This window comes from Macaca thibetana, chromosome 10 (genome assembly GCF_024542745.1).
Source record: "Macaca thibetana thibetana isolate TM-01 chromosome 10, ASM2454274v1, whole genome shotgun sequence".
NCBI classification, from domain to species: domain Eukaryota; kingdom Metazoa; phylum Chordata; class Mammalia; order Primates; family Cercopithecidae; genus Macaca; species Macaca thibetana.
In genome coordinates, this window is record NC_065587.1 from 271393 (window position 1) to 281889 (window position 10497).

The 10497-nt window shown below is 63.3% G+C and overlaps 4 protein-coding genes across 7 annotated transcripts in view; 3 read left to right on the forward strand and 1 right to left on the reverse strand.

Annotated features, from left to right (window-relative positions):
- Positions 1-2579, reverse strand: part of MAPK8IP2 (mitogen-activated protein kinase 8 interacting protein 2) — an 88239-nt gene extending 85660 nt beyond the window's left edge. The window contains exon 1 of the mRNA XM_050745750.1: positions 2576-2579. The gene's annotated coding sequence lies outside the window, so the exon portion shown is untranslated. The remainder of the gene's footprint in view (positions 1-2575) is intronic.
- On the forward strand, positions 1616-3780 carry ODF3B (outer dense fiber of sperm tails 3B). Of its 4 annotated transcripts, XM_050745776.1 has the most exons (7): positions 1616-1717; positions 2097-2239; positions 2435-2638; positions 2912-3016; positions 3149-3270; positions 3354-3494; positions 3646-3780. In XM_050745776.1, the coding sequence occupies exons 2-7, from the start codon at positions 2131-2133 to the stop codon at positions 3724-3726; spliced, it is 762 nt and encodes a 253-aa protein (XP_050601733.1). In that variant the 5' UTR covers positions 1616-1717; positions 2097-2130; the 3' UTR covers positions 3727-3780. The 4 variants fall into 4 exon arrangements, with proteins under 4 accessions (XP_050601733.1, XP_050601732.1, XP_050601735.1 ...); XM_050745775.1 differs by having other exon boundaries at positions 1616-2239; XM_050745778.1 differs by having other exon boundaries at positions 1616-2239; positions 2506-2638.
- On the forward strand, positions 3770-8261 carry TYMP (thymidine phosphorylase). The gene is made up of 9 exons (XM_050745786.1): positions 3770-4653; positions 4811-5013; positions 5439-5537; positions 6323-6452; positions 6750-6868; positions 7295-7457; positions 7555-7785; positions 7875-8030; positions 8113-8261. The coding sequence occupies exons 1-9, from the start codon at positions 4440-4442 to the stop codon at positions 8259-8261; spliced, it is 1464 nt and encodes a 487-aa protein (XP_050601743.1). The 5' UTR covers positions 3770-4439.
- Positions 8262-8431: 170 nt separating this feature from the next.
- Positions 8432-10429, forward strand: LOC126929439 (protein SCO2 homolog, mitochondrial). The gene is made up of 2 exons (XM_050745774.1): positions 8432-8579; positions 9575-10429. The coding sequence occupies exon 2, from the start codon at positions 9588-9590 to the stop codon at positions 10386-10388; it is 801 nt and encodes a 266-aa protein (XP_050601731.1). The 5' UTR covers positions 8432-8579; positions 9575-9587; the 3' UTR covers positions 10389-10429.
- The last annotated feature ends 68 nt before the right edge of the window (positions 10430-10497 follow it).

Consider the following 10497-nt stretch of genomic DNA (forward strand, 5'->3'; position numbering starts at 1 on the left):
GGCTCAAATGGTTTTGACACTGACTTAAAATTGCTGGCCATTCTCCCAACATGGCACCAAATCAACCTGGACAAGAAGGGACAATCAAAACCTACACAGGATGATTGATCAGTGATGTCTTCAGAAAAAAAATTTTTTTTTTGAGACTGAGTCTCTCTTGGTCACCCAGGCTGGAGTGCAATGGCACAATCTTGGCTCACTGCAACCTCCGCTTCCCAGGTTCAAGTGATTCCCCTGCCTCAGTTTCCCAAGTAGCCGCATTACAGATGGTTGCCACCACGCCCAGTTAATTTATGTATTTTTAGTAGAGACGGGGTTTCACCATGTTGGCCAGGCTGGTCTCCAACTCCTGACCTCAGGTGATCCGCCCACCTCAGCCTCCCAAAGTGCCGGATTACAGGCGGGAGCCACCGCACCTGGCCTCAGAGAAAGATCTTCATCAAAAGGAGGAAATATAAAAATTGCAATAACCCCTTCCTTCTTTAACTAGGTGTCTGAGGAGTTTTGTCTGCGGCTCGTCCTGCTACAGTTTGTAACTTCAGATTATTTCTGACAAGTTTTGATCCACGGTTTTTTAAAAAAGATTTGTCAATTTCAGGCCGGGCGCGGTGGCTCAAGCTTGTAATCCCAGCACTTTGGGAGGCCGAGATGGGCAGATCACGAGGTCAGGAGATCGAGACCATCCTGGCTAACACAGTGAAACCCCGTCTCTACTAAAAAATACAAAAAAACTAGCCGGGCGTGGTGGCGGGCACCTGTAGTCCCAGCTACTCTGGAGGCTGAGGCAGGAGAATGGCGTGAACCCGGGAGGCGGAGCTTGCAGTGAGCCACTATGGCACCACTGCACTCCAGCCTGGGTGACAGAGTGAGACACTGTCTCAGAAAAAAAAAAGGAAGTGGAGGAAGAAGACTCAGCCTGGGCTGAGGCCCAGTGAGGCCTCAGTGAGACCCATTTCAACAAAAAAAACTTTAAAAATGATCTCGATCTCCTGACCTCGTGATCCGCCCGCCTCGGCCTCCCAAAGTGCTGGGATTACAGGCGTAAGCCACCGCGCCCGGCCCTCTTCCTTTTTTATTTATTTTTTTTTTTACGTTTTGTTTGCCTAGAATTGTATTTGATTGTAATCTCATGTGTCATATCCTTTTTTTTTTTTTTTTTTTTTTTTTTTTTTTTTTTACGTTTTGTTTGCCTAGAATTGTATTTGATTGTAATCAAATCATGTGTCATATCTGTTTTTCAATTTGTACAGGCTTGAGCCACCGCGCGCGGCCCTGTTTTTCAATTTTTGTGGCCCAATACATGATTGTCTTTTGCGAATATTTCATGGGCTTAAATAGACAAGAAATTCTCTCTCTACACATAATTAAATGGAGTGTGTGCTTTGCATTATTCAATTCCTTTATTCCCATCCTTGCTTTTGTCTGCAGATTTGCCTAGTTCTAGAATGGGTATACTGAAGCTTGGGTAAGGGTGAGGCCAGCGTTCTAGGGGGCTCAGCCTACTGTCCCACCCGTGCCACAGAATCCACGGAGAGGCCCAGCGGCCGCACTGGGTGGGGGCGAGGGGGGAGGCGGAGCCAGGTTGGGGTGGGTAGGCAGTCAGTGCGGTTGCCAGGAAGCGGGAAAGGGCCACAATGGGGTCTGGGAGGTGGGCGGGGCGGAGCGGGGGTGTCCAGCCACGTCGCTTTGTTTCCCATAACAGGAGCCACCACTACAGGTCAGTGCACCTCGGGGCCTCCCCTCGGGGCACCGGGTCCCCCACACCAGGCCCTCCCCGGGGCACCCTTTCCCAACACTACGAAAATCTCCTGCCCCCACCCCGCCCCCAGGTGATTCCCTTCACCAAGTCTGGGTCTAAACTTGGCCCCCGCGAGCTCACGTCCCTACCTAACCCGCCTGGAGTCCGGGTGATGGTCCTGGACCCGCTGCCGGCCCCACGCCACACACAGCGGGGCAGGAAGCTCGCGTTTGTTTTGCTGGCGCCAGGGATACGGACCAGGCCCCGCCCCACCGCGCGCTAATCCCAGGGTAGTGGGAAAGTGCGCTCCCCAAGAATTTGGGGTGGAGGGGCCGCGGCCACCGCCTTCTGTCCGCAGGTGCTGCGAGCCGTAAGCGCCCCCCACCCGCGCTATGGGCTCGGACGCCTGGGTGGGCGTTTGGCGGCCACACCGGCCCCGCGGCCCCATCGCAGCGCACTACGGAGGCCCTGGGCCCAAATACAAGCTGCCGCCCAACACCGGTAGCAGGGGCGGGCCCCGGGATTGAGGGGTGGGACGGTGCCTGGGGGAGGGAAGGGGAAGAGACCAGGGAGGTCTGCGCTCGGGGCTGAACCGAGCCTGCTAGAGGGGAGAGGGGGTCTGTGCCGGGGGAGGGTCCGTGTTCCAGACGGGGGTGGGGGCTGGGCCCGGCCAGGCGCTGACTCGGATGCTCCCAGGCTACGTCCTGCATGACCCGTCGCGGCCCCGCGCCCCCGCCTTCACCTTCGGCGCGCGCCTCCCCACGCAGCAGACGACGTGCGGCCCCGGGCCCGGCCACCTGGTGCCCGCCCGCATGACCGTGCGCGGCCCCGACGGCGCCCCCGCCTACTCCATCTACGGCCGCCCGCGCCGCTCAGCGCCCTTCCTCACTCCCGGACCTGGTCAGGACCCCCGGGACCCTGGCCACCCAACGCCGAACTGCCTCCAGGGAGGCCCACCTGGGAACCCCCCACCTGAACCCCGAGTCCCACTCAGATACCCTAACACCGCATAGTCGGAACCTTCATATCCGGGTCTCAAATCCCAAACCCCGAACCCCACGGGGCTTTGACAAATCGTGGCTCAGATTACCCCCTAGTCCCAGGACCCCATCTCGGGTACCCACCAGGCCCCCCCCCAGTTCCAGACCCCCACACCCTTGATCCGCCCCGCAGGCAGGTACTTCCCGGAGCGAGCGGGGAACGCGACGTACCCCAGTGCGCCTCGGCACACCATTGCTCCCCGAAACTGGGGTGTCCAGGCGGAGCAGCAGAGCCCAGGTGAGGCCAGAAAGGCCCATCCCAGCACTGTGGGCCTTCCCACTCCAAACCGGGGACCGCCCTCCGGGAGCTGGGACCACCCTGCGCCTGTCCACGGAGACCCACTACCCCCGAGCCCTGCCTCCTCCCCAGGTCCCGGGGCCTATACTGTGCCCTCGCTCTTGGGTCCACGCGTCATCGGCAAAGTCTCCGCCCCAACTTACTCCATCTACGGCCGCAGAGCGGCGGGCAGTTTCTTCGAGGACCTCAGCAAGGTGGGGGAGGGGCCGGGGCGGACGCAGGGGTCCCTGGTCCGCGGCAGCGGAGGCGGCAGCCAGCACCCTCTGCCCTCCCGCAGACCCCAGGCCCATGCGCCTACCACGTCGTGAGCCCGGGGGTCTACAAGTCCCGGGCCCCCCAGTTCACCATGCTGGCGCGGACTTCGCTCCCCCAAGACAACACTCAGAAGCCAGGGCCCGCGGCCTACAACGTGGATCAGGTGGCCTGGAGTCCAGGGTCAAGGGTCAGAGTCAGGGGAGTGGGGAGGGCCTGAGGTCGGAGTGATGGGATCAGGGTCCCCGGGGATCCAGGGGTCCCGGCGCGGAGAGGACGCCGGCCCCGCGAGGTCAGTGGTGTCTCCGGGCCCGCAGCACCGGAAGCCCCGCGGCTGGAGCTTCGGGATCCGACACTCGGACTACCTGGCCCCGCTGGTGACCCACGCGGACACCTGACCTGGCAGGCGGGAGCGGCCCCACACTTGTTTGCTTAAAGTCTGCGAGTCCGCATCGTGTCCGCCTCTCTCTCTCTCTGCGCGTCCTGGGGCAAGGCCAGGGGCGGAGCCGGGGCTGGGGCCGTGTCCCAACTCCGAACGCAGCGGGGCGGGGCCGGGACTCCAGCGCTGCGCCGCGTCCGAACGTCGAGACCCCACCGAGGGCGGGAGGGGGACTCTCGGGAGCCGCAGACGCCCGAGGCCCACGCCTCGCGGGACCGGCCAGTGGTCACTCCCGCCGACGGCCCCGGGCCCCGACGGCCCGGAAGTCCCGCGTGTCCGGGGGATCGGCAGGGGGGCGGCGCGCGAGGCTCCCCCGGGGCGGTGACTGCTGAGCCCCGCCCGCCAGGCGGCCCCACCCGCCTGCTGTCCTGGGGCGCCGCCGCCCCGCCGCCCGCAGTGGACCGCTGTGCGCGAACCCTACGGTCGCGACCCGAGGCCGAGGCCGGGTACCTGGGCTGGGATCCGGAGCAGGCGGGCGAGGGCAGCCGCCCTGAGCAGGTACGGGCGGGAAGCGGGAGCCAGATACGGACAAGGGCGACACAGACACAGGACCGAGGGGCGGACGCCAGAGAGACACGGGAAAGGGGTCGGGACAAGAGCACGTGGCTCAGACACCGACGCCAGGAGGCCGCAGACCCCGGACGTGTCAGGCATCCCCGCGGGCCCCGAGCGATGGCGGCCTCGATGACGGTGGGAACCGGAGCCCCACCTGCGCCTGGTGACCTCTCCGGGGAAGGGAGCCAGGGACTTCTCGACCCCTCGCCAGAGCCCAAGCAGCTCCCGGAGCTGATCCGCATAAAGCGAGACGGAGGCCGCTTGAGCGAAGCGGACATCAGGGGCTTCGTGGCCGCTGTGGTGAACAGGAGTGCGCAGGGCGCACAGATCGGTGCGTGGGGAGGGTTGGGTGTTCCTGACCCCGACCGGGAGGTCAGCCCAAGAGACTATGGGTCCCTGGGGGTGCGACAGTGCCCTACTACCAGCACCGGCCCCAGGGTGCCCCACTGCTGTGGGCTGCCACCCTCACGGGTACCCCCACATACCAGGGGCCATGCTGATGGCGATCCGACTTCAGGGCATGGATCTGGAGGAGACCTCGGTGCTGACCCAGGCCCTGGCCCAGTCGGGGCAGCAGCTGGAGTGGCCAGAGGCCTGGCACCAGCAGCTTGTGGACAAGCATTCCACAGGGGGTGTAGGCGACAAGGTCAGCCTGGTCCTCGCACCTGCCCTGGCGGCGTGTGGCTGCAAGGTTAGAAACCACCTCCTTCCCAGATGGGAGCCTGTGACCCCACATGCAGCAACCAGGCCATCCACAGGCAGCTCCCAACCTCAGGCTTGGCCCAAAGCCCCCAAGACAGTACCCAGGTTTCTCCCCAGCACAGAGCTTGGGGCCCCTCCGGCTCCAGACCAGGCCCCCTGGAGCAGGAAAAAGATCCACTGATGGAATTCAGACCCCTTTCCCCTTGTTTCCCCTGGGGACGGGTACCAACCTTCTCCCCTACTGACACTTCTCAACCGAGAAAACTTCCTTTCCATTCCCTCACCAGCTGGGCGCCCCTATAGCTGCTTAAATACTTTCTAAATCCAGCTGAGGTCCTAGCCAGGGAAGTGAAGGGATACATGGAGGTGGGGGGAGGGGTACTGTGCAGGGTACTCAGCATCCCTGACCACCAGGTGCCAATGATCAGCGGACGTGGTCTGGGGCACACAGGAGGTACCTTGGATAAGCTGGAGTCTATTCCTGGATTCAATGTCACCCAGAGCCCAGAGCAGGTACGGGGGTGGGGCATGGATCAGTCATTGATCCAGGTTGATGATGGAGACCCTGGCCAGAATCACTAAAGGATCACTGGTGGATCATTAGGGTCATTAATAAGGACACTGGCCAAGGTTACTCATGGACCTGAGCCAAAATCATCAGTGGAACTTTGATCAGGATCATAAAACGGGGAGTTGGTCAAAATTATAGATGGCTGGTGGGGCACGATGGCTCACACCTGTAGTCCCAGCAGTTGGGGAGGCTGAGGAGGGCAGATCCCTTGAACCCAGGCATTCAAAACCAGCCTGGATAACATGGCGAAACCCTGTCTCTACAAAATAAAAAAATTAGCCGCGTGTAGTGGTGCGCACCCGTGGTTCCAGCAACTCAGGAGGCTGAGGCAGGAGGATCACTTGAGTCTGGGAGGTCTAGGCTGCAGTGAGCCATGATGATGCCACTGCACTCCAGCCTGGGCAACAGGGTGAGACCCTGTCCCAGCACTCTGGGAGGCAGAGGGAGGATCGCTTGGGCCCAGTTGGAGACCAGCCTGGGTAATATAGTGAAAACTTCATCTTTAAAAAAAAAAGAAAAAGAAAAAATAAAATAAAGCCCAATGTGGTGGTATGCACCTGCAGTCCCAGCTACTGGGAAGCTGAGGTGGCAAAGGTCTCAATGAGCCGAAATTGTGCCAACTGCACTCCAGCCTGGGCAACAGAGCAACACTCTGTCTTAGGGAAAAAAAAAAAAAGGTTCTGGGCCATTTGCCAGAAGTCACTGAGGATAGGGGATGTTTGACCAGATGCAAGCGCTGCTGGAGCAGGCGGGCTGCTGTATCGTGGGTCAGAGTGAGCAGCTGGTCCCTGCAGACGGAATCCTATATGCAGCCAGAGATGTGACAGCCACCGTGGACAGCCTGCCACTCATCACAGGTGACCTGACTCCATGGCCTGCTTCTGCATGTTACAGGCCCCTGACCGCCAAACTCAAGTCAGGGTCCTCTCGTTAGGAGTTATGTGTCACCTGACCGTGTGCCCCCCTACCCCCATCACAAGATAACTGACCACCACCATGTGAAGTGGCCTGATACACAACCCACCAGGTGCTGCCACCCCCATAAGGGACTTGACCCTCAATGCTCAGGGCCCCTGACCCCAAAGTCGGCATCCCCCAAGTCTCCCAAGAAGCTCCAGGTTCTCCATCGTCTCCAACCTCCTCTGCCTCCAAAGCCTCCATCCTCAGTAAGAAGCTCGTGGAGGGGCTGTCTGCTCTGGTGATCGACGTTAAGTTCGGAGGGGCCGCCGTCTTCCCCAATCAGGAGCAGGCCCGGGAGCTGGCAAGGACGCTGGTGAGCGGTGTGGCCTCTTCCTGGGGAAGCGTCTTCATGCGGGCCCAGCCTACCCTTCACCCTTCTCGTCCCCACTGCCTCCCTCCACTCAGCAGTCCTGCCTAACCCCAGTCCCACCCTCTTCTGCCCGAAGTCCCTCCCTCCCTCACGGCCCCCCAACCTGCTGTGACTTTAAAGGTCAAGGCTGGCCCAGCCTGGGCCTGGGGAGGCCCTCTGTGGCGTCCCTCTCCTAGGCCAAGTACAAGTTCCTCCTGGCCCCGTGGCGAGGTGTGGCACTTCACTCGTTTCTGTTCCCCACCCCAACCCTTCCCTGACTTCATCCTGGCGGGCTGGCAACCCAGGGTGCAGCAGGGGCTGGAGTTCGACAAAGAATGGGCTGCAGGACGCCCCGCCATGTGGGGTCCGCGCTGAGCCTCGTCTCGGTAGGTTGGTGTGGGAGCCAGCCTAGGGCTTCGGGTCGCGGCAGCGCTGACCGCCATGGACAAGCCCCTGGGCCGTTGCGTGGGCAACGCCCTGGAGGTGGAGGAGGCGCTGCTCTGCATGGACGGCGCAGGCCCGCCAGACTTAAGGGACCTGGTCACCACGCTCGGTGAGGGGGACGGGGCGCAGGGGAGCGGCGGAGGGGGGGTGCTTCCCGCCGGGGCCGCCCTGGCCGGGCCGCGCCTAAGCCCCGTCCCCGCCCGCAGGGGGCGCCCTGCTCTGGCTCAGCGGACACGCGGGGACTCAGGCCCAGGGCGCTGCCCGGGTGGCTGCGGCGCTGGACGACGGCTCGGCCCTTGGCCGCTTCGAGCGGATGCTGGCGGCGCAGGGCGTGGATCCCGGTCTGGCCCGAGCCCTGTGCTCCGGGAGCCCCGCAGAGCGCCGGCAGCTGCTGCCTCGCGCCCAGGAGCAGGAGGAGCTGCTGGCGCCCGCGGATGGTGAGCGTCGGGGGAGTCCTCGTCATCCCGCCTCCGCCATCCCCTTCCCTTCCCGAGCCCCCGCCCCTTCCCGAGCCCGCGCGTCCCAGCCCCTCTCCCCGCAGGCACCGTGGAGCTGGTCCGGGCGCTGCCGCTGGCGCTGGTGCTGCACGAGCTCGGGGCTGGGCGCAGCCGCGCTGGGGAGCCGCTCCGCCTGGGGGTGGGCGCCGAACTGCTGGTCGACGTGGGTCAGAGGCTGCGCCGTGGTGAGCGCCGCCCCCGCCCCGCTGCCCCCGCGCCCCCGCCCCGCCCCGGCCGCGCGGCCTCTGACAGCCCCTGGCTCCGCAGGGACACCCTGGCTCCGCGTGCACCGGGACGGCCCCGCGCTCAGCGGCCCGCAGCGCCGCGCCCTGCAGGAGGCACTCGTACTCTCGGACCGCGCGCCCTTCGCGCCCCCCTCGCCCTTCGCCGAGCTCGTTCTGCCGCCGCAGCAATAAAGCTCCTTTGCCGAGAAACTTTGTGGGTGCTTGGCTCGCCGGGGCGGGAGCGAAGGGATCGGGGCCGCGGGGGCGAGGCCGTCTCGGCGAACACGTGACCTGCGGTGGGCTGCGCCTTCCGCGCAAGCGCCGAGAGCGCGTCAGCGGCCGTGCCCGTCTGCGCATGCGCAGCTCCGGGGAACGCCTGCGCCCTGGCTGCGAGCTTGTGGCGCCCACGATACCTGAGCCCGCGAGGAGCCCGCGGGGCGGGGCGCAGGGAGCTGGAGGTCGCGCTGCCTCTCGGGGGACTGGTCCACTGACGCGCGGCCCCGCCGCGAGGTGCGGACGCCGGGGCCGGGAGGGAAGGAGGTAGCCCTGGGCACTCGCTGGACTCCAGGGTAGTTTCCCAGCTCCGGCTACTGCGCGGGGCTGGCGGGGGGCACCCCGAGGGCGCGCTGGAGGGAGGAGCGAGGCTGGGGAGCCCGGGGGAGGCTCCCGGCTAGCACCGGTGTTCTCGGTGCGGCCGAGCACAGTTCTAACGCGCTCGCGCGGTTCTTTACGTGGTCCTGGGACCTTTCTGGCCACGAGGGCGTTGGCCTTGGTGGGGAGGGGACAAGCCCAGAACCGCCCGGGCGGAGAGGTGCCCTCAGCAGGAGGGGGGGGCAGTGACGAGGAGTCCTGAGACCTCCACCTAGCAAACCTTCCGGGGGGGCCCGTGGGAAAGGCGCAAAGGTCACCAACGCAAAGGCAGAGCGTCGGCTGTGAGCCCAGAGGAGCTGCTGGGAAGCCTGGATGTGAGGAGGGTGGGGTTTTGTGGCGGTGGAAGGAAAGGTTAAATACGGCAGGCAGGCAGAGTCCGAGCTCCGGGGGTAGGTCGTGCAGGTTTGCTGCTTGCAGTGTGGAGGAAGGCCACGGTTGGCTTAAGTGGCCCGAGGTGACAGGAAAGTGCTGGAGGAATCGGTTACTCTAGGGACTGCAAGCCAGAGTTACCCACCTCCCTTTAAAAAATGGGTTTATTGCGAATAGATAACGTGGTTAGGAGTCCAGGCAAGGCATGCACTTGGAATGCTTTCAGTCAGCAAGAGGGTCACCTTGCTGAGGTGCAGGGCAAGGTGTGGCGACAGGCTGGTGATCCCAGGTGGAGGACAGGAGTGACAGGTGTGGATGTTTGGTGGAGGTGTTCTGAGCTCAGGTGAGCAGTGACAAACGCCTGTTAAGCCTGAACGTGGGCTGGGTCCTTCGGATGGGTTGACTGGTCTCTCCAGTCGCAGGGGCAGCCCAGGCACCATCCTGGGCCTTCCCTTCTGGCTCCTGACACCTGTGCTTGTTTCCAGGAGCATCAGATCCATGCTGCTGCTGACTCGGAGCCCCACAGCTTGGCACAGGCTCTCTCACCTCAAGCCCCCAGTCCTCCCTGGGACCGTGGGAGGCCAGGCCCTGCATCTGAGGTCCTGGTTTTTGTCAAGGCAGGGCCCTGCAGAGACAGGTAGGCAGGGCCAGCCTCAGGGCCCTGGGCTTCGAACCAGGCTGTTGATCACAGCCCTGTTTGGAGCTGGACTTGGTGGGGCCTGGCTGGCCCTGAGGGCTGAGAAAGAGAGGCTGCAGCAGCAAAAGCGAATAGAAGCCCTGCGCCAGGCAGCTGTGGGCCAGGGCGACTTCCACCTGCTGGACCACAAAGGCCAGGGTCGCTGCAAGGCTGACTTCCGGGGCCAGTGGGTGCTGATGTACTTTGGCTTCACTCACTGCCCTGACATCTGCCCAGACGAGCTGGAGAAGCTGGTGCAGGTGGTGCGGAAGCTGGAAGCAGAGCCTGGTTTGCCTCCAGTGCAGCCCGTCTTCATTACTGTGGACCCCGAGCGGGACGATGTGGAAGCCATGGCCCGCTATGTCCAGGACTTCCACCCAAGACTGCTGGGTCTGACCGGCTCCACCGAACAGATTGCCCAGGCTACTCACAGTTACCGTGTGTACTACAGTGCCGGCCCCAAGGATGAGGATCAGGACTACATCGTGGACCACTCCATTACCATCTACCTGCTCAACCCTGACGGCCTCTTCACCGATTACTACGGCCGGAGCAAGTCAGCTGAGCAGATCTCAGACAGTGTGCGGCGGCACATGGCGACTTTCCGCAGTGTCCTGTCTTAAGCCGCTGCAGCCTGGGCCCCATCATTAAACGGTGCGTTTAATCTGTGCGTGTGTGATCTGTACCAGCAGCCCATGGAGGTCAGGCAGCCCTCTTCTCTGCGCAGGGCAG